The following is a 23,822-nucleotide window of genomic DNA, read 5'->3' as shown; positions in this document are numbered from 1 at the left end:
CCTGGATCCTCTTGCCTGTTTTCCACACCTAATCAACGGTCCTTTTACAATGTAAGACAAACCACTTGCTTTCCTGCTCACATGTGCTGACTTGCCATTAGAGGATATTGAATACTAAACCTTCATGTGCCTGAAGGCCTTACCCAGTATGCCCCCCCCACCATTCTTTGATCCTACGTCCCACCCTCTGCCTGCTCCCTTTCTTGCTCTTCTCCATTAGCTGTTTTTAGAACCCATCAGCGACTTTCTTTTGAATGAATTACTGTAGCTGCATTTCTGACTCCCTCACTTCATTCGGGTCTCAGTTCACAATGTCCTCTCTCCACAGAGGCTATCCCTGACCTCTACACTTAAGGTGGCATGGGGAAAGCACATAGGGTGTTGTATGTTGTCCCCACAGAGTCTGGCTGAGCTCTCCTGAGGTAGGGGACAAAAGAAAACATCAACCAAGGAAGGAATGGGAAGAAGAGCCAAGGGAGATATAGGCAGTCAGAATCTAGAGGATGAAATGAGGGGGTCTCCTCTTTTAGGGTCAGAGTCACCCCCTGGTCAAGATCATCTCATGTCAGGATCAAAAAGTTACCACAAGAGTGCCACCATCCCACGATTCACTGTCATCAAGGGAACAAAGATGGTGCTCTGGGACCATTGTGTATGTGCTTAGATTGCAGAGTTTATAAAGCACAAGAGTGCTTGCCTTCTGTTGTCAACTGCTTATACCCTTTCTACTGAACCAGGATCACACCAAGTGACAAAGCCACAGTGGAGTGGACAAGGAAAACCAACAGTCATGGTCCATTCTGTTTCAGTGTCTCCCTCTCTAGTCCAACAAAGGCCCTTACCCTAATGGGCATGGTGTCAGAATTCACACATCAGTGAAGAGATATACTAAGGACTCTTCCAGATTCATGGGGACCCTTTGTCCTTACTCCTCCTTGATCAAGATCTGAATGATAGGCACCCCGGCTAAAATATAAGAGGGAGGGGAAGTGTGAGCCTGTGCCATGTGATAGGGGACAGGAGGAAGTTGAGGGTAGGTTATTTCTTGAGCCAGTATCATGTAACATCTAAGTGTCAGACTGGATTCAAATGCACCGGGATGCAAGAACTTTGTGATTCTAGCTCTCATCCTCCAAAAGGAGATCACAGTCACACACACCTCCCAGAACTGGAGCAAGGTGCACAACTTCAAGCTCATTGCAAGGATTCCATGTACATCCCTTGAATTGCAATGCAGTCTTTAAAAGTGTGTCACATTGACTGTTCACATCCAGCTCTTTTATGTGGGATTTGTCTGCAGGATGCTCTTTCCTTCCCAACCTGAAATAAATCATCATATGGTGGAGATTTTACTCTGCATTGTAACAGAATCTGTTTCAGTCAGGGTTCTCCTGAGAAGAAACAGAGTCAATCGGAGATGTATAGTATGTGGTATGTGTACCTGTGTCTTTCGGGGGGTAGAAATTCTACAAAATTGACTTATATGACTATAGGACCCGGCAAGTGACAAGTCTATAGGAGAGGCTTGCAAGATGGGCACTCTCAGGCAGGAACTGATGCTGCAGACCAGAGACAAAATTTCTTCTTTTCTAGTACAGACACAATTTTTTTTTTTTTTTTTTTTTTTTTTTTTTTTTTTTTTTTTTTTTTTTTTTTTTTGCTGAAACCTTTGGGATTTTTTGCTCCTGTAAGGTCTTTCACTGATTGGATAAAAATCATATAAATTCTTTAAAGTCAACTGAGTGTAGACATTAACCCCAATTCCTTCACAGCAACACTTTAATCTTAGTGTGTGATTGAACCACTGTTTAATTTTTTTTCCTTGTGGAAAAATATGCATCCAAGTTGGGTTTTTAAATTATTCTCTATTAGTGTGCTATAATTATACATGTGGTTCATTGTGATATTATTGACATAACAAATTTAATTCTTAAAAAATACCCCTCCAAATTATTTTTAAGAAATGAACTTCATACAACCATATTATTATGATTTTTGAAGAGAGACAGATGCATACGTTGGAAATTTAAGAATCTTTTGTGATTAATCAATTGGTACATATAACTCCAGAATAAATAGTTCCTTTGTCCAGGAAATAACTCCAAATTTTTAAAGTCCAGATTTCCGAAGAGGCTTCTCAGAATATTACCAAGATATTTTATGATGGCAAATACAAATCAAGACACATTCGCCACATATGGGTTTGAACTTCCTTTCCCAGTATCTGTAAATTCAATGATTTGCAATCTTCCATATCATTTATCCTTATCTTCTCCTCTCAGTTGCCTCTCCTAAAACCTACTAATTAGAGGCTGAAGTATGCACTTTAGAAAGATTTCTATTAACCACAACTAATCAGAGAAGATAAGATGATAAGATTTCAGTCCTAAATGGAAGAATATTATATTTTCATCATCCCCTATTTCCACAATTCATTTCCTCTTTCCATAACCACAAAATTCTTAGCTTTTCTCTCCAGGATTCTTAGAGACCAATCATTCTTTGTTGTTCTTATTATTTTTAGAGATACATGACATTACAGTGTATTTTGAGATACTATACATATGTGGAATATAAGTTCCCATTCTTGTGGTTGAACATGATGTGGAGTTACATTGGTTATGTGTTCATATGTGCAGATAAGAAAAATATGTTCAAATCATTCTACTGTCTTTCCTATTCCCTACATTCCCCTTTATCTAATCCAATGAACTACCCCCCACCCATTGTGTGTTAGCATCCACATATCAAAAAGAACATTCAGCCTTTGGTTTTTGTGGGTTTGACTTATTTCATGTACTATGATAGAGTCTCCAGTTCCATTCATTTACTGGCAAATGCCATAATTTTATTCTTCTTTATGACTGAGTAATATTACATTGTGTTTATGTACCACATTTTCTTTATTCATTCATCTGATGAAGGGTACCTAGGTTGGTTCCATAGCTTAGCTATTGTGAATTGAATTTCAGTATACATTGATGTGGCTGCATCACTATAGTATGCTGATTTTAAGTCCTTTGGATATATACCGATGAGTGGGATAACTGGGTCAAATGGTGGTTCCATTTCAGGTTTACTGAGGAATCACCATACTGCTTGCTTTCCAGAGTGGTTGCACCAATTTGCATTTCCACCAGTAATGTATTTGTGTACCCTTTTCTCCACATCCTCACCAACATTTATTGTTACTTGTATTCTTGATCATTGCCATTTAACTGGAGTGGGATAGAGTGTCAGTGTAGTTTTAATTTACATTTCTCCAATTGCTAGAGATGTTGGACATTTTTTCATGTATTTGTTGTCCATTTGTATCTCTTCTTCTGTGAAATACCTATTCAGTTCCTTTGCCCATTTGTTGATTGGGTTATTTGGAGGGGGGTGTTTGTTTTGTTTTGTTTTGTTTTGTTTGTGTGTGTATTAAGTTTTTTGAGTTCTTTACATATCCTGGAGATTAATGCTCTGTTTGAGGTGCAGGTGGCAAAGATTTTCTCCCATTCTGTAGGCTCTCTCTTCACATTCTCTATTGTTTCCTTGGCTGTGAAGAAGTTTTTTAGTCTGATACCATTCCATTTATTCATTCTTGATTTTGCTACTTGAGCTTCAGGAGTCTTGTTGAAGAAGTTGGTCCTAAGCCAGCATAATGGAGAGTTGGGCCTACATTTTCTTCTAGTAGGCATGCATAAAGTCCTCAAGGCTTGTTCTGGAGACCAATGGTTCTAAAAGTGTGATCTGCAGACCAACAGTATCATCACCACCTAGGAACTTGCAAATCAAATGCTCCACAAATGATCCTGTAGTTCATGCCAGAACTATAATTAGAGACCATTCTACCATTGAACAATTTCCCTCAGTGGTCTTCATATATCCCTAGCAGCCCAGAAGATATTGGAATATACAATACGTAATTGTTTTATGTAAATAGTTGGGTCTCTTATTCCAAGTAAATAACTTTATTATATTCAAAGACACTTTTCCTAAGAGATTTTTCTTTGTGCCTCTTGCCTCACCCATTATATAATTCCTGGACTAAATAATATTTAACACCCTAAAATGATCTAGAAGGCTCTTTACTGGTACAGTATTTTTGGAGGAACACTAAACTTCCATATCAGTACTGCCTATCTGTGCATTTGGCCCTCTTTTGGGAATTTTGCATAAAGTCCTCAAGGCTTGTTTAATTTAAGGAGCACTTTCTAGAACCATGCCTAATTCCAGAGAAAACCAAATTAACTCTCACCACAAAGTCATATGGAATCACACTCTTGGAAAACGTGAGTACTTGTTGAAGCTAAGGAAGAATTGCCTGCCTTTGACTCCAGGATTAACCATGGCCGTGAAATTCCTTGGAAAGACCTCATTGGTACTGATAACTATAAAACCCTAGAGTGGTTGGTAATCGAAAGCAGAGAAGTACTCATGTCTGCCCTTAGTAGAACATGTGGACCCCAGATCACATTTTAATGATGGAAGATAAATTAAAAGTGATCACCAGAACTCATGCTAAGCCTTGATTTTTTTCCAGTTTTTCTTAAGTGGCATGTGTTAGGTTAGTACCGAAATAACAAACATACCTTCCAAAGGCCCTGGAGAGTGTTAGACATTAACTCAGACAGTTTTGATCAGAGAGTTCAATGTGCCAAAACTGGAAAAATTATAATTGTCTCATTTGCTACATGTGTTAAATATGCCTTCCTCATTCTTAGAGTCACTATGCCATTTTATATTCTTGAATTAAGACCTGGATACATGTTTGTCTCTTCATGAAACTTTTTGAGATCCAAGAACTATTGCTTTCTAAATATCAGTATTTTTGAATATATATATCTATATATATATTTGTGCATGGGTCCATTTTCCATTGCTATAATAAAATACCTAAGACTAGGTACTTTGTAAGAAAATAAATTTATTTAACTCATGATTTTGGAGGCTGAAAGTTCAATAAAGCATGATTGGCAAGGGCCTCATGGCTGTATCACATGGTGGATGATGTCATGGTGGGAAGAACATGCTAAGACGAGAGATCACATGGTGAGACAGAAAGTGAGAGAGTAATTCTGGGGTTAGGCATGTTGTCTTATAACAACTAACTCAGGGTCTCAGGAGAACTACCTTAATCCTTTCTGACCTAACCAATCCTCAGTGACATAACCAACTCCCACCAGACCCCATCTCTTAATGGTCCCACTGCCTCTGAACATTGCCACACTGGGGACCAAGCTTCTAACATGTGAACCTTTGAGAGATAACCCATATCCCAGTCACAGCAGTGTTGTCTTTTTTCTGATCAGAGTGCACTTCATAGTTATCATCAGTGATGTTCTGATAATTTTTATTAACCAGATTCAATGAAAAAGCCCCAGTTTGTAGCAATTGCCAATTTCCATGGTGTAAATATTTTCACTATGACTGATTTAAAACTATCGGTCTGATATCATTGCAGGGAAATTTTGGGAAAGATGGCATTCTTAAACTGGTATATGCCCATTCTAGCACATCATTGGAATGTAGACTAGAAAGCAGAGAGAAAGAATGATGGGCAGGGGAGCAGAGGCAATAAATTCATAATGTTGTGACTGAGAACAGATATCAGTTCTAATAAATGATTACATTTCCTTCTGGTATTTGCCTATGTGTTTTTATGTAATTGTTAACATTTTTTGCATGGCACTTTGTGTTTTCCTTTTATCTTTGTGAGCATCAATTTAATACATATAAAATCCATCAAACTTATGTAAGAGTATCTATATGCTCTAATTGTGGACTTTTAAATAGCATTTCCTAATTTGGCACTGCTATATGTCATTAGAGATTCTAGAATCAATTTATTTCAAATATGGGTCTTGAAAAAGTGTTCCCTGATACCATCTATATAAAAGCTCTTGCCTCTCCCTGTAACTTCACTACCACTCCCTTTTTAAAGTTTTTGATAATTTGATAAATAAAAAAAGTTTAAACATTGTACTTCTTTGCAAGTATGCTGAACATTTCTATGTTCATTATTATGGAGAAGATAGAACCTCTCAAAGCATTTTCTGTTGACTTTACATAACCTCTCCCCACTGAGTCCTTCCACTCCCTGGCTCATCTTGTCTCTCTCCCCAGTCCCAGGCTCACTCTGGGCAGACCTTACTGCCTGTGGATCATCCAGGTACACTGCAGGGAGGCATGCTGGTCCCCCACTGGCTGCAGGACTTGTTCCCTCACTTCTTGCAAGATTTTAACCAATGCCACCTCCGAGAGGTTTTCCCTGGTCCTCTGTTTAAGTCGCCATCCCTCATCCTTACTTGCAATCTGCTTTTTCTGCATTTTGCTTCTTTGTAGCATTTGCCCTTTTCTGATGTTGCGTATACTGCATTTGTACATCGTCTGCTTCCATAAAGGCAGTAAGAAGTATGGGATACTTAGTGCCTATTTGTCAAATGAAAAAGTATATCCCAGTCCTATATCTAAAGGTTTAATGTTGTCTTTATAAAATCAATTTATACTTAAAAAAAAAACTACCAAAGATGATAACCATTTGTAATATTGGTAACAAATACCATTTCTAGAGCATTTTAAGGGTTTTTTTGTTTTTTTTTTTTTTTGATACCAGGGATTGAACCCAGAGTCACTTAACCACTGAGCCACATCCGCAGTCCTTTTATTTATTTATTTTTAAAAATTTTTAGTTGTAAATGGACACAATTCCTTTATTTTATTCATTTTTATGTGGTGCTGAGGATCAAACCCAGTGCCTCACACATGCTAGGTAAGTGCTCTAACACTGAGCTACAACCCCAGCCCCTCCTTTTGCTTTTTATTTTGAAATAGGGTCTTGCTAAGTTGCTTAGGGTCTCATTAAGTTGTTGAGACTGGTCTTGAACTTGCAATCCTCCTGCCAAGTTACTGGAATTACAGGTGTGTGCCACCACACCCAGCAAGTATTATGTTTTGGACAAGCAGGCTAATATTTTTATGTCAATAAATCTTCCATTGTAACCTTTCCCACTCAGATTACACTTAGAAAAGTGTTACTCATAAAAATTTTTCTTATACTTTAACATTTTTGTGGTTTGATTTTTTGTGTGACTCTACAAAGAATTAATTTTCTTAAATGTTATTAATGTCAAATCTGTGTTGTTTTAATGTAACTTCTAATTGGTTTTGTTGCTCTTACTGATATCAGTTTTTCTTTTAATCATGCTCCATAATATTTTAAAGTTTAACTTGAGTATTTTCCTTTCATGTAAAATCTGCAGAGGTCAAATCTCCATGGATATTTCTTAATTATCTCCAGATATTTCGTGACAGTATCTTTCTATTTTAAAAGCACTTTTCAATATGGACTAAACCTACTTGAGTTTGTTTTTGTTATCACTACAAGTTCTGATAAGATACAGCACAAATAAATGGAAATACAATAGGAAGTTGGGTTCCCAGAAGTGGAAATTTCAAGGACTGAAGTCAGCTCTGCTCTCCTCTAGCCATGTCTTTCCTGGAGCACCTGCCAGGTGTTATTAGTATTGGCCAGCCGACCCTTTTTATTGACACTGTGTTAAGCTCGTGCCTTCCCCATAGTGGCTGCTTGATAAATATTTGTGGATTGAATTGCATTGATCCTTAGGGCATGAGACCTTGCCAGGCAAGTATTCCAAGAACCAGCTTTCCTTCTCCATCTCTCTCGTTTTCTCTCTTTCCCAGCTGCGGTCAAGCACTGAGCTCCATCCAGACCTGCTCTCAGATTGCCTCACTGTGCAGCCCCTGCAGCCAGCCACTTCCCCAAGAGACACTGCTGCTGATGGCACCGTGGGATGTTCCCCAGGGCCTGGGCCTGGGCCTGACCTCTATCCAGGTAAGAACAACCAAGGTAGAGCCAACCACGACACCCTTCTCTTCAGGCATTTCACTATGGCTATAGGGAATGCTCACAGGAGGGAAATTCTCCTTATATCTTCGGTAATTTGCTTTATCAATGGGCTGCAAATTGCTCCCCTCCCCATGTGATTCCTGAGCTGGGTTTGGCAGTGGACAATTTTTTTCTCACAAAGAAACAAAGCGAAATAATGCATTAGCTCTTCTGGTTCGGGACTTCTGCCAAAAGTTCAGTGCACACAACACTCCCAGGTGTCTTAAATTTACTAGCTTGATTTAGACTCAAAGGAAATGTTTCCCCTTAAGCAGGTAACAGACTGCATGTGGATTTCTTAATGGAACAGTCATTGTCAACTTTGCATTTTAAAAGGAAGCCCCAGGTCTCAAAAACTGTTCACGTCAGTAAACCAACTTCTAAGAATATTTACTAATTTAGGTCTGCCAACCACTGGGAGAGCGGAAGGAGAACGAGAGGATACTCCCAGACCACCTTTCTTCGGCTTGGGTTTGAATAATAGGTGACTCTATACGTGGAAAATTGCATGTATATAGTGAAAATATAGTAAAAAATAAGAATGAATTAACATGCAACAAAGAAGTTATTTTTCTTTTACTTTCTCAGCCTGTCTTTTTGTGCATTTCTATAATGGTGATGTACTTGTACAAACATAATTAGTTATTATCTTTACATATGGAGACTTATTACTGTATGCTATAAGTATGAAGGCAAAGTCTCACCAATACCACATTCTGCACAATGGGAAATTTCTATTTTCTATGAATTGCACAGTCTACTCCCACCCCCATCTGATTCCACAGCCAGGTTTGGCAGCAGACTGTTCTTTCCTTTTGAAAAGTACTAATAAACCATAAAGAATGAAGAATTTACTGATGCATTACCATAGAATAGAAGAAAGACATGCTTGTATAGCTTTTTAAACTTGACAGTTCTCGTATGATCCAAATGCAGGGGGAAAGGGCATCAAGCAACTGCTTCAAGAGCACCAGTCCCCAAGCCCTCCTTGATGACGCTCCGGTGTCATGGACCTTTAATATTTGCTTTGGGTACTTACTCTTAGAGACAGCAGAGCCTCTGCTTTTTGAGACTTGGGGAGATGAGAAATGTTTTGAAGACTTGACCAAATCTTAAAGAGGTGCATATGCACATATCAAATATGCCATTGCAAAATGTAACCAACCTCTACATAAATATTTTATTTTAGATACATGCATGAAAGAGTATGATTAGCTTTTGCTTGTATTTGCCAGATAGTTGATATTTGAACATTTATTTCAGCCCATTAAATTAATAATCAAGTTAAAACAACCTAAGAAGTATTCCCCTACTTCGTCAATCCAAAAATCTATTTTTCTAAAGATCTGCAATGCAAAGTTTCAGGTCAAAGCTAATCAGAAGTGATTGAAAAATGAACCAACATCCAAATATAAATAGTTACCAGAGGTGGGCCATTCTTGCATTTAAATCCCTTGGAAATCGTTTCAGAAACCATGATATCTGCATCTGTGAAAAGCATTAGTGCCTTTGTTGCATGGAGCACCCGGTGTGTGGTTCATTTCCAGAACCATCACATTTGTCTGGGTGTGTCTTTTCGTATGCCTGATAGTGTCTTTAAAGTTCTGGAGTTACTTGGACCTTAAAATGAACTTGAGTTCTTGGCTTTGAGTCTCCATCTGTGGCAGGTGAGTAGCCATGATGGGTGAAGAGGTTGTCACAGCTATCAATGGAGCATCTTCAGGTTGACTGGTATTTTCTGTGACGCTGAGAATACTTGAAATAGGCAGGTGGCTGTCATACTTTGTTCCTGGAATTTTACTTAACGAGTAGCTTGTAACTGAGAATGTATCCTCTCTGCTTCTTTATTCCAAATTCCCTCAGGTCCTATTTTACTTTCTTGGCTTCTGACTTTTTTTTTTAAATAAAATTGATTGTGGCTTTTTGTTTTACTGAGAGGGCAACAAACTCAGAGGCAAAAACCAGTAGAAAAAAATGTATGAAACGAAAATTATAAGCCTTGCTTTGAAAGTTCTAGAAACACACTGGTGGGGAATGCATATGCACACCAGCTGCAAACCTGCATGAAAGATCTATGGAAAAAAGCCAAATCATGAAAAATGACAAAGGTGCAACAGGAAACCATTCATCAATTAGTTAAATGTAAAATCTAAAGTGTTAAGGCAATTTGACAAAGATTAAGACTTGGCTTAATGGCAAAAATACTTGGAGTTATTCCATTTACATTCTATTATAAAAAATTTAGACAATATTTGTTTAATGATTACCAAGAACTTATACCTTTAATTGCTAATAATTTGATTTATTACAAAATATTTTGATGGAAACCTATTGGTATATATGGGCTTAGTTAAATATGGCATTGAACGCCAGAATCTCTCGCAAGCCACTGTGATTGAAGATTCACCATCTGAAGATGTCCTGTTTTGAAATGGACATTTTTAGTGGCTAGTAGACCTTGCTTTACATGGTTCCAGCAAAGGGATAGTTTGCACAGCATTAGGATGAGCAGGAAAGATAGCAGTTTGGATTTTGGATAATATAAATCATACACATATCCTATAGTATTGGCTCCTTTTATTGAAACAAACTTTTCAGGGTGATAACACAAAGTTTGATTGGAATGGATTGCCTGAAAAGACTTTCATTTCTGTAGAAGAAAATAGTGTCCCAGGTCAAAGGAACCAGATATAACTTGAGGCCACACTGAGAATGATTTTAAATTGAGACATTTACTTTTCCACTATTCCAAAAAATTCCAGGGCTCCCCAGGCCTGCTCCTGAGCTAACCTGAGAGCAGTGTTATGATCTAATAGGAAGGCCAGGGCACTGAAGAACAAGCCTCAGGGCTAGCCCACTTATATTTTCTGCCCTTTTGTTCAGAGGTTTTGGACCCCAGATAGATAATGCCCCAGGCCAAACTCTGTAAATTCAGGTGATTTATCTGATGATCTAAGATAGACTCCTTCATAGCCAGTAAGATTGTGATATAAAGGCTGTTTTGAAGGCCTGGTACCTGTGCACATCTTCTGGTAAGCTCTTGTGATGAGCTAATGAAGCAGATAAATCTAACTCTGGTGAGTGTACACCATTAGGCACAATTTCGACTAATGCCAGATCTTGGTATTCGGTCCACTCATCAACAAAGAATACTCTAAGGAAAATCATCTGCCTCATTAGTGATCACAAAAATTATGTTTGCCTGCAAACCAAAGCTGTCCTATGGATTCAGTAAGACATGACCTTGGCACATGACATGAGCCCTGAAGACTTCATAGAGGCTACTGTGGTTGAGATGCTTAAGACCCACAGACACTGCCTAACAAGTGAGAAGCTAATCAGCTGGAACAAGAGAGAAATACAAGAATGAGGGAATTTTACTGGTACCCCCTTTTTGGGTTATAAAGTAATGCTTATGTTTAGATCTTACAAGTCCTGTTGAATTATCCAAAATTTGAATGTAACTTTTAAGTTTCTCAGGAAAAAAAAAACAGGTGTTTTGCTCAGATCTCGTATGGAAATATAGAAGTAAAATAAAGACTTATTTTTAAAGCAGGAATTTTTGAACTCATTCCCTTCTCTTCTCCCTTATTACTGTGAGGTAAGGGCTTCTCTCTTACAATAGCATCAGTTTTTGTAATAAATAGCACTGTGTTAAAACTACATAGGATTAAACATACTTTATGAAATAGTGTTTCACTTTAATATAGTTTTGTGGCATGTGTTTTAATACATTTTCTACATTCTTCATTTACTGTCTTTGGATAGCTTGCAAAGTTGTGTTAGAAATAATTTTCTATAAAACTGCCTCATATAGTCCATTCTCAAAAAGTGGTTGTTAATTTAGAGACTTTATTAGAGGTTTCTAAATTGACATACAAATTTCCCAGTAGGTTAACCTTCATAGGAGAGTTGTGATGATAAAACAACATGATCTATATAAAAGACTTTAAAAAGACAGAGCACTATAAAAATGCATAGTTATTACTTGCATTCTCTTCAGAAACACTGCTTTTCTCAGAATTTACAAAGGTGACACAGTGACAGGACCACTTTGGAACTGGCAGTGGACAAAAGGAAGTGGAGACTCAGGGTACAAAGGGGATTCAGAGAAAAATCTGACAAGAACATTTTTGTGGTGTCTCTTCAGATGATGCCTTGAGCAGCTGTCATGGTCCTTCCGTGTTTTGAAGTAACTCTTGCATCTGTAGTTTATCCACCAAGTTGAATTGGAGAACCAGTGAGGGATGGAACAAGCCTCTATTTCCTGTCACAGGCACTGAGAACTTTAACCTGTAGATTTAGCCTTCTATAGTCCTGAGCCAATCCTTCATCAGGCACCAGATCACCTGGGAGCCTTGGGAAGTTGCAGTTTTCTGGGCCCCCTCTCAGAGTTTCTGATTCTGTAGATCTGTGTCCCACGGATTTGCATTTCCGCTATTTGTTTCTAACAAGTTCCCAGGTGACACTGGGTGCTGCTAGTTCAGAGGCCACACTTTGAAAACCATTGCTCTGCATTATAAAATGTGGAAATGTGACTTCTAGCAAAACACAATCTAAATTTTGACTGGGGGCAGTTAGAATAAGAATTCTCTATGGTGTATTTTTCTGTTGCTTACTACAGAAGCTTATAGATGGATATTATGCTTTACATTTTGTGCCAGTGTTAAAATGGTGCTGTTCATATATTGATTAAGAGTGAGATCTTAAACTAGGTGCTGTGGCACCTGCCCAGCATCTCAGGAGGTTGAGGCAGGATGATTTCGAGTTCAAAGCCAGCCTTAGCAAAAGTGAGGCACTAAGCAACTCAGTGAGACCCTGTCTCTAAATAAAATACAAAAAAGGGCTGGGGATGTGGCTCAGGGGTTGAGTGCCACTGAGTTCACTCCCAGGTACCTGCCCCCACCCAAAAAAAAAGTGAGATCTTATAACCACTCAACTAAAGAAAAGTCAAATATCAGTTACCAGCCAGCACAGGCACATTGCATGTATGAAGCTAATGTTAATGCTTTTATATGTTTGCAAGCTGCTTAATTTGTTGTTTTCCATATCTACGTATCCCCTTGAATTCATGTTAGTTTTTCATGCAAGACCAAACTAAACTACTCAGTTTCAAAATAAGCACAAGTTTTTGCTGCAAAAATATTTTTATGGGTGAAAAAAAAAACAATTGCATACTTCATTTAAGAAGAGTAGAAAGTAGCAAGACAGGGCAGTTTCAGTTTTATTCCCATTGGGAAAAGTCCTGGTTATCTTTAAACTATTTCTTTTTTTTTTTTTTTTCTCACTTAATATTATTTTGCCAGCTCTTAAATGGGACATGAGAAGGGAAAATTGGATCTACTCTAAGTATACCCCAACCAGGTCTGAAGAACAGATGGATGGCAAGACAGAAAATTCAGTATAGAATTTCTGAAATTAGAATCTAAAACCCTGTGTGGTTAGGAAATTAAGAGCCAAACTACTGGGTCTAATGTCCTAACTTTCTGCTTTAACTGAATTTACATTTCAAGAAAAGAAATAAAGCAATAGTTATATCACTTTCATATGAAGAATAAGGGGAAAAAGTAACTGGACATTTCCAGTGTTTGTAGCCCCAGAGAAAGTTCATGATTTACACCTTCATGAGAACTAAAAAGAACTGTTAAAAATAACACCATTTTAAACTGAAGGACATTATTGAATTGACAGATATTACTTATCATACTTTACAGTAATAGGAGAGTATATTACAGGCACTAAATAGAGACAACATTGTGGGATTTGCTCCTTCCATGTAACTAATCAGCACTCAGAGTGCTGAATCTTCCTCATTGTCATCAGAGACTGATCTGCTTGCTCAGGTGTTCTGGACTTGAATCGGTCTATCTACACTGCTTTGATAGCCCACATTGAGCCTTCAAAAGTTGCAGCCGCCTTGAAGTCTTGGTTGTCCCCCTGAGTGTCCAGGCTACTCTTACCTCATTTCCAAAGTTCCTGGTTTATAGTTGGGATCCGGGCTTGCTGTTTGGGTTCCAGTCGTGTTCTTTCTTAGTGAGCTTATCTGCTTATGTCTGGTTTTAGCTCTATCCATCAGCTTTGAATTTCAGAGTTGTCTTACCCTAGAATTTCTTTTAACACCACATTATACCCTGTGAAGTCAAAGGTTTATAAGCTTCACTGGAACCCCTTCCCTGGGGATGGAAAGTCCTTGTTTCCACCTTCTAGGAGTGAGCAGCTACAGAAAGTGAGCTAGTCACTCTTCAAGGAAGAGATGGGAGGGATAAGCTCAGGCTGCTTCACAGGGATGCACATCAAGTGTTTCTGACAAATGGACATATGTCACCAAAAAAGGAATTTAGCAACTTCTCTATTTTGTAACAAGAAAGAAATGATCTAGGATCTGATCCATCATTCTTGTACACTCCAGTAATTTGAGGTTTTATCTATACACAAAGTGAGAATGGGCACTATTCTGTGTCTCTTAAGTCATACTGAAGTCATTACTGACCATGTTTTGTATAGTCCCTATAATCATCTGTGTGACCAATATGTGCTCAAACATGACATTTAGAAGAGAAACTGATTCCTAACTTGAATTCCCCTCTTGCTGAGATCAATTACTGCAATACATTACTTAAAGAGTTCTTAGAATATATAAGTGTTGAGCATCTATAAGTTATAATTTTTTTTGCTTTTATCAAAATACTAGAAAAATGCTTGTTGTAGTTCTATGAAGCACATTAGGGAACAGGTGCCACAAATCATCCACCATATTAATTTTTTTTTAGAAATGAAAAGAAAAATGAAAACCTAAAGAAACCAAGAATGCAATCAGCTTCATTCAGTAGGTACATCAGTGGTTAGTAGGTTGGCTATTTAAAAAGAGTGCTCCCCCCACTTTGTTTGTCTTTGCTCTTTGGAGATGGTGTCCTCTGGCAGAAAGAATGTGGAACTAAATCCAAAGTCCAATCCTGGTTCTCCACTCCCTGGATGCTGAGTTTGGGGAAATTACTTTTATCTTCCATAGGATGGTCATAAGAATTCTGATCCCATTGTGCCGTTGTGAGAATTAAATAAGATAGCATAAAAGAATTCAGTACACTCCATAGCAACTGTCAGATACTCAACTGACATTCCTTTCATTTTTTCCTTCCTCTTTGCTTAAAGAGAATTAGTTGTGAACCAAGTCGCTATTCTGTGACAAGAAATAGAACCCCTTCTACCCATTCCTTTTATGCTGAAGGGTTCAGAAATAGATGTCCTGATATGAAGACTTCCTTCCAAGAAGAAGTCAAGATGAGAACTTGGATCTTCCACATTTTCAGATCCATAAATTAGATTTTTTTCTCTTGCCATTGAAAGTAGAAATAATACTTAGACTGGTTATACGGAGTACCAATGTGCCCAATGTGCCTATTTGAAAAATGAACTTAATGAAACTGTGAATTTGTGAAAGTGAGGCAGATGGAAGAAGGAAGAAATTTGATTGACAGCCCCAACCAGTACAATCTTACACAGTCACTGTTTTGGCATCCCTGAGGTATAGCCTGATGTCATTTTGTAAATGGACTCTTCTAGGCTATGTCATTTATCTCAAAATATACTCCAAGGTGCTTAGAAAACTATTCTTGACTATTTGCTTACCTCAAATTTAATTTTCATATTTTAAAAACAGTTCTGTCTCGTGATGGTTCTTACTAGTTAACCTATAACAGGTGATTTATTATAGCAGGGATCAGCAAACTACACCCATAGACAAGATCTGACCTGCCTCCTATTTTTGCATTGCCTGAAAACTAAAAAGTAGTTTTAAGATTTTGAAATATAAAAACAAACAACCCTGTTAACCCGATATGAGAACATTTGCTTGAAGAATTGTGGACATTGCCTCTTGCCTGCAAAACCTAAAATACTCACTACCTGTTCCTTTCCAGAAAAGGTTTACTAACCCCTGCTTCAAAATTACATCTGCCATATTCATCAAAGACTAAGTGAAAACAAGGAAGCTAGAAAGTGAAGTAACTCAAATAAATTAATTAAAAAAGAGACTACACTGTGAGACGAGTTAGGATCTGTAATATATACTGGGTTTGTTGATCTCTATAATATTTTAGATTTAACAGACCCCTTAGTAGTCTTCTAGCTTATGAGTTTTCAAAGAGTTTTGTAAGGTCCAGCAAGTAAGGTGGATGACAGCAGAACTGTATCCCTTGAAGGGATCCACCACTTGTACTGCCTACCACTCCTAGTCCTCCCTGGGGCATTCCTGGAACCTCAAAACGAAAGGCTCTCTAATAAGTAAAGTCGTCAAATTGCAAAAGACATCTGCACAAGCAACCTGGGCTGCTGTGGGAGGGGTGTCCTGGCTGACACTGGTCTACTGAGGAAGAGGCTGCCAGAGAATAGGGCGCTCAGTTCTCATTATGATGAGCCAACGTTCCGGAAAAGAAAGGTGTTTCAGACCCTGAATATCAAGAACTATAATTTTGAAAATTAAAGCTTGTAGAAATGTAAATTAACACCTAGGAGTAAAGAAAAATTTTGAAATATCAAACTTGAAGGACCCACCTGACTATATTCTCACAGGGAAGAGGTTTGCTTCTTGAAAATCCACTGTCTACCTGCAATAAGGATATTTGCAATTGATATAAATGAAGGCTGAACTCAACTATTACATAGATGGAGCAGAACTTTAAATAAAAATCCTTGAAAAAGATGCATATGGGCATAAATCTGTGATAACATCTGAGTGACTTATCAGTGTCCCGAGGGTAAAGTAAGCTAGGAAGCAATGCAAAGCACTTGAAAGCAAAGTGGATGAGCATGGGCAAGTTAAAAAGGAGAAACGGGCTTTCCCTGCAGTCACAAAACCAACTATCTGTGCCATTTTGCCTTGAGCTAGTGAAAACGGCAAACTTTTGGTCCGCACCAAACCTCAGTCTTCCAAAAGGGCTATTGTTATGTCATTTGACAGACCTGAAAAAGGAGGAGGTTCCCTGCAAGAGTTTGGAATTGGTAGGTCAGCCCTGGATTTGGCTGGAGGAATAATGTATTAAATACTGGAATGGCAGTCTATATGCTAAAAATCTTGTTCTCAAAAACCTTGCTCTAAGGTGGTTTCAGAAGTCATGTGAAAGTCCAGTGGGCGGGATTGTCCCAGCAGGCTCTAAAAGAGAAGCATCATCTTTTGTGGTCAACTTGGCACAGGTAGGAAATACCTAAGGACTGAATAATGAGAAATTAGGGAACCCCATGTGTTTTACAGAAACTTTGGGTTTTTTTTTATGGTCAAGTTAGACTTGATTTCCAATGAAATAAATAAGGAAAATTTTTAAAGGACCTCCAGGAGTAGTTAGCCATTCCTACTCCATCTTCCTTCATTTTGTTTTCCTACTGTGCCCCAAACAGGAGTTAACATGACACATAAGCCAGGAACAAATGATGGTTTCCTATAGGTCAGTCTGAGTGGTTTGCTTGTTGGAATTATTTTACTGACTTTCTGTGTAACAAACTCTCTGAGGGTGGATACGTAAGAGAATTGAGAGATAGAAGGAAGAAAGATAAGGTATGAGATTTGAGGTTGGATATGTCATGCATTGTCTGGAAAGATCCAAGAAGACTGCATGAAATGTTGGTCCCAGAGAAGTTGAGAGAGCTGCCAGAGTGATGCCATTCTACTTGGAACAAAATTATCTTTGTTCTGAAATACAGATGTTGCAGGAGCTTTTCTGAACATGAAGTTAATTACACCTGGTATTGCAGGATGTTTGATGGTAACCTTTGGCATTTATATGGATGATATCAGCCACTTATCTTCTAGTTGTATCATAGTGTATTCCAAAAAGGCATGTAAATGTGCATCTTCTTCCAAACACTAATAACTTCTTCCCTGGCTATAAATCCAGCTGCATGATGTGGAAATGTAATTGGGCAGCCTACACAGAAGTTTGGAGCTCATGGGGGAATATCTATTTGTAAGAGAGCCTGAATATTCATGTAACTGTCCAGACATCAATAAATTCTCATTTTACCTTATTTATTTCTGTTCCCCAGTTAACAGCAGCACTCAGAAGCTCAAAGTTAATAGGCATGTTCTTCAGAACTGTGCCCTCACTTACCTTAATGCAATGTCTCACTAACACATTTGTTTATCCGTTGCCAGGTAGCTCTCCCATCAGGTGACATGAGAGTGTTTTCTTTGTCTTAGTGCATGGGAGACAGTTGCCATTGTTTGCCATCAATTAACTTAGGGTAGCATGTCAAGGATGTACGGGTGGTGTCATTTTAGTCTGACAGCCACCGGATCTGGTTGAGAAGGGATTGTTTCATTATCCTCTTATCAGGGCTGCTGGATAATGACACTCCACACTGCAAAGTGGGGAGGGAAAAAAAAAAAAAAAAGACAGGCGGAAAGAATAGATTTTTAGCAACTGGCAATATTAAAATTATTCATGCCGCAAGGAAAAGAGAAAGATTAGAGGGGTGAATGTGGAAACCCTTAAGAAGGTTCTTCTTCCTGATACAGGTGGAGGGTGGAGTGACACCCTTCCTGAGGGAGAGGCAGGCAAAGAGGAAATGCCCAGACATAAGCAGGAAAGAAAAAGGAAAACTCCTCCTCATCAGCCACAAGGCAAGCATTAGTGGAGGAATCTCTCCCATTTCCCAATTAACTTCAGTGTCAAATGCAGGCTTCCAAAATGACCCTGACCGGGCATTCTCCTTGCTAGAAAACTCTCTGGTTTGGGCATTTAGGTTGGGGCGCATTTTCCATTGAATGAAAGTGCAATTAAATTGCTCCAAAATGAAATGCACAGAACACACAGAAGGTACTGGAGCCTAAATTTTCACTATCAGGGGGCCAATTACCAGTTACCACCGATATTGGTCATTTTCTTAAGAATGTCAGTTGAAAAGTCTTTCTTTGAATTCTGAAAATTAACAGAGACTAGATCCTTGTGCACTTGGAGAAACAAACAAAAAGAAATGCCGAAAATGTAAAAATACTTCAAGATAAACTAAGCTTCAAGAGGGACAATTGTGTTGACATTTTAGTAACAGCCCATTTTCGCTCCTTAACGAAGTGCAGTCATGCATGAAAATGACTTGTTATCTTTTAAACTGAAACGCATTATGGATTGTAACTCAAAGGTGTGTATTACTCCCTCAAAATAAGTACATTTTAACCCTGTGAGGATTGTTTTGCAGGCCCCAAACACTTTTTAGCAACATACATAAAAAAATTGACAATAAAAAACTGATTGAGTATAAGGTGTAAAACTCTTCTGCATTTTAAAATGATTCTAGTCTGTAGTTTATACACATTTTTCCATCTGCAGTTTAGACAGGAAGCCATATTTCATTGAAGATTTACCATTTTAGAGCAAAAATGCCTTTGTCTTCCCCTAATCTTATTAAAATGGTAATAATTACAATAATATAAATAACCAAAGAATAGCAACAGTGGTTTATGAGCATTTGTGAGCATTTAAATATAGTTCAGGCACTGTGCTTGTGTTTTTTTGTGCATTATGTAATTCTAACAATTCTATGAAGTATATTATCCTTACTTAAGAGTAAGAGACTGGAACTGGTTAAATGGCTTGCCCAGAACTCCTTTCAAGTAATCACTAAAGCTAAGCATCAAACACAGTTCCATCTGATTCACATTGTGTGTGCTGTGTTCTGGTTGTAATCACCCTGACACTGTCTCTCTCAAGTGCCCAATTTCTGATGAGCCCAAAGGAACCAAAATTTCCATTGTGGTTCACTTGTTTCCCAAATTCTTCCCAGGTCCAAATTTCTTTTCTGGGGAGAAAGAAAGAGAGAGGAGATTGAGTTCACTGTTCACGTGGGTCCTCTAATTATTTTTAATGTCTCTGTGAAACCTGATTTACCTTGGTTTCATCGATTAGTTTACTCCTCTGCGCCTTGACCCTGGAAATACTGCCCAAAAGATGAATGGTCAGCCCATACCTCCTCTCATGTACCAGTCACCATACAATTAATGTCATTTCTCATGATCCCAACATTACTCTGACACTCATTACAGTGACTTCACCGTCCATGGATAAGACTCGTTCTTTTTTCCTGTGAGAATAAGCCAGAGCAATATCATGGCTCTTCAGTAACCCTAAGTGACTCCAAATGCAGATTTGTAAAGCAGCTCAGAGCTTCAGATCTGCATGTAAATCTCTTCTTGGTGCATTATTGACAGGCAGTAGCCTTTCAGCCCCAGATATGTGCTCACTGTGGTAAAGGGTGCATATAGCTGATTGCTCACGAATAACCCCTCCAGGCCTTCCTTCTGTTCCCACCAGAGGATCAATATGCCTCTGACAAGCATCTGAAATCTTTATTTGGGGAAAAAGCACATTTCTTACCAGCTGTTTGTTTTCCAAACCAAATAATTCAGTTAATTTCTAGCCTGAATTAAACTTCAGAGCTAGAAATCTTCTCTTGTCAGTGCTGAGGTGCTTCTAGGATGGGAGAAACAGAAATGGGAATATGCTTTTTTCACTCTCACACCAGTGTGATGGTTAAAGTTGTTCATGTGCCTCTTAACTTCCAGCAGCCTCTGCAAACAGGGTGCTCAGAGGTCCTGGTAAATGATGCTTATGCTTTATCTTGAATCCATCTTGCCTTTGAGAAGCAGTGTAGGGTGGTGTTTAGGGGCATGTGATCTGAAATATGTCTTCCTAATTTGGATTCCAGTTTTAATACTGACCCACCAAGTGTCCTAGGCCAGGTAACCTACCCAGAAATCAGATTAGGCCTCAAGTTCATCACCAGTAAACTGGAAACATGTTTATACAATACTTGAAACAAGTATTCACCAAATCTTCACTCCAGATTCCTTGGTGTAGGGCAGCAAACAAATGAAATGCAGCTGAGATAGGATCTGGCACCTGCTACTCAGAGTGTGGTCACTTGGAGGGTTTGTTAAGAATTTAGAATCTCAATATTCTTTGTCCCCAAGACCCAGCAAAGTGAAATCTACACCTTACTCTGAAGACTTCTTTGAGTTGATGATTAAAACTTGAGCAGCAGAGCTGTAACTTCCCATTCAGTTTTAAATAGGAAAATGTATTACATATTTTTAATGTACTTTGGCCGGACAGGGATGTCTTCATCTTTGCCCACCAAAATGATGAAAACACATTCACTAAGAGATGCCTATGATTGATTTCCCCAGCTTTGGGGATGGGCCTGGAAAAAGCTGTCTTTATCTGGGGATGCAACTAACCCACCTTGCCTCCCTCCATCCATACAGTGTTGTATCACAGTTGAAGTAACCCCAAGTAACCCCATATCCGTTAGAAATATAGATTAATAGTTTTTATTTGGAAAGAAAGAGCTGCTTATGAACCCTAATTAACCTGGGCTAGATAAAGGCACCAGCCTAGAATGCCCTGGTCCTGGTAGCCCATGAGATGGAATCTAAGAGCCAGATAGATCAACAGATGCTGCTCTATAAAAATTAGAAAGCCCACTGAGTCACCTCCACCTACCGCTGGTGGAGAGGGATAAGAAACTGCAGTAAGCCAGGCCCCAGAGAAAAAGAAGGCAAAGCAGCAGGGAGGGGAGCTGCTGGGCTTCTGTTACAAGCCAGGCTCACGGATTCATGGTAAGACCAGGTTTTTATTTCCTTGGGGAGTTTACCATCTCTTAATCACAAAAGCAATAAGGATTTCCAATATGTTCCTCTGCCGTGCCTAATCAGTTGTTCCAGCTGCCAGTCATCAGCCATGTCTGGAAGTTCACTTAAAAGCCCTCTTCCAGCTTTGAACACAGCACTGACCCCCAAGGTGACACAGACAATGAAGGCCGCCCTGTGGGCAGCCTGTGTGTGCCAGTTGATTTGATCACAACAGTTTTGTTAATATTGTCCTTTTTATTCTGGAGGGATCCGTTCTCTTCCTTATGCTTTGATCGATAGGCCACATTGTATGCTCCCTTGGTTGAGTTGGGAAAATCATTTTGAGTGTGCATGGAAGGAAATTTTTCCTTTTGTGAATGACCTTACAATTCCTTCCTAACATGGAGATTTTTTTTCCTAAGGTTAGGAATCATTTTGGCAAAGTTTGAGCACTTGACAGTAAGCATGTGTTGTAGCAGGGAAGTTTGTGAGAAGTCAGCAGGTATTCAGACTCAAAGTATTAAAAGAGATTAGCACCTGCCTGGTACCAAGGAGGTGCTGCAATATTGTGTTTGAATGAACAAATGCATAAATAAATTTTAAAAATTCTTGGGCTATAGTAATTAAGATTGCTTCCTGGATGAGCAGTGTGATAAGGTCAGATATTCCTAGAAATTGTGTAAATTGAAAAGATATTTCCCCCTGTGCCATAATTACAGTTTCTGAGAAGTCAGGTCTTTGGTAGAAGCTCAGGACAATCTTAGTGAACCCATATCTATCTGACTCGAGAGAGTTGTCCATTTTATTGGAAGGGTATGTGAGATGGGGATTGGATGACTATTAGAAAGTGTCTCTTAATACTTTCTCCAAATTTTCTGGCATTATTTTGGTCACAGGTGAGATCTACAACCAGTAATCCTGCCCTGAATTCTGTGTGCCATGTTCTCTGGGTAGACATTGAATTATGAGCTTCTACTATTAGGGTTGTATCTCACCCTAAGATTTTCCTATACTTCTCATACCATTTATTATGAAAAGAAGCAGGTCATGTGCCTTGGGTTTGTTAAACCCTTCATGAGAAATTGTTCAGGCTATTCTTCAAACTCAGAAACTTTAAATTGAACTCTGAAGTCCTCCATTTCTTAGTCTTATGGGACCCCTGTCAGAAGAACAGTTCCTATTTCGGTGTCAAGAATCAGCTGTAGCAGTAGAGGGAAGGCCTGGGCACATGTGGACCTCAGCACAGTCGGAAGACAGGTTCTTGAGCCTTTAGCCCTGTACCAGACACCTCCTACGTACTGCCTCACACCCTCTCCACCACTTACCTCTCCTGGTCATTGCTCTGGCAGCCAGCTAAACAGGCATAGCTTGACAGTCCCTCCCTTCAACTGTACCATGTACCCCTGGTTTTCTACCCTAAGTTTTCTCTGATGCTTTTTTGGGGCATCTGTGAGAACATTTATTCACTCTGGGACATATGCCTACCTGAAAGTGTGAGAATTAACACTTCCCCTAGGGCAGCCCTTGACCAGTGGGGATAGGAGTTGGTAGATAAATGTTCCTTTCTGTCCATGTCCTACTCACTGAGCCCCAAGATGGAGTCCATTGGCATTTAGAGTGTCTTTGTTCACTCAACAAACACGAACTGATGTGGTTGGAGATACCAGGCACCAAGGATGTCTAGTTTTCTAGTATATCCCAGGACCTACCTCCATATCTGCTACACAGTAGGTATTCCTCCATAAGTATTTGTGGAATAATTGCCTGCTCAGAGAATCACACACAAGAAGGAAAGTATTTTAAAAAGCATAATAAGGTAGAGGACATTATGAGCAAAAGCACAGTAGTATAATTTTCCATGAAATGTTTGAGGTGTGGTCAGTTGTCTGATTTGACCAGAGCTTAGGGTATATTGTGGAGCCATAAATAAAATAGCGTATTAAAGTGCTTTGAACACTATTCAATGCTCTATACTAGTAAGTCTTGGTATTTTCTTAGAATTGATGTATGCAAATCTTTTTCCATTGCTGGATTGTCATCTCCTCAATGACAGAGATTCACATATGTACAGTGGCTAATGTGTAGTAGACACTTAATAAATATTGAATTAAACATAATGGTTGGATGATGGATAGATGGGTGGATGGATAATGAATGGTCAGTCCTGACTATTAAATGTGATGAAGAACAGACCTTCAACCAATTCTAACTTTGAGTGAGTGACAGGCTATAAACAATACTGAATTTTCCAACCTACTTCATTGTGCTAATACCAAATGTAGCAAAGTAGTTAATATAGACCTCTGCAAATAC

The 23,822-nt window shown here is 38.8% G+C and overlaps 1 protein-coding gene across 12 annotated transcripts in view; it reads left to right on the top strand.

Annotated features, from left to right (window-relative positions):
- Positions 1-23,822, top strand: part of GLIS3 (GLIS family zinc finger 3) — a 424,300-nt gene that overhangs the window by 354,856 nt on the left and 45,622 nt on the right. For all 12 annotated transcript variants that reach the window (XM_079113026.1, XM_079113034.1, XM_079113032.1 and 9 more), the window contains one exon: positions 7,687-7,837. In XM_079113026.1, coding sequence (XP_078969152.1) covers positions 7,687-7,837 — 151 coding nt within the window. The remainder of the gene's footprint in view (positions 1-7,686; positions 7,838-23,822) is intronic.

The sequence above is a fragment of the Sciurus vulgaris genome, assembly GCF_902686455.1.
Source record: "Sciurus vulgaris genome assembly, chromosome: 15".
Taxonomy (NCBI): Eukaryota; Metazoa; Chordata; class Mammalia; order Rodentia; family Sciuridae; genus Sciurus; species Sciurus vulgaris.
The sequence above is the reverse complement of the archived record's forward strand: the minus strand, read 5'-3'. Positions and strand labels throughout refer to the sequence as shown.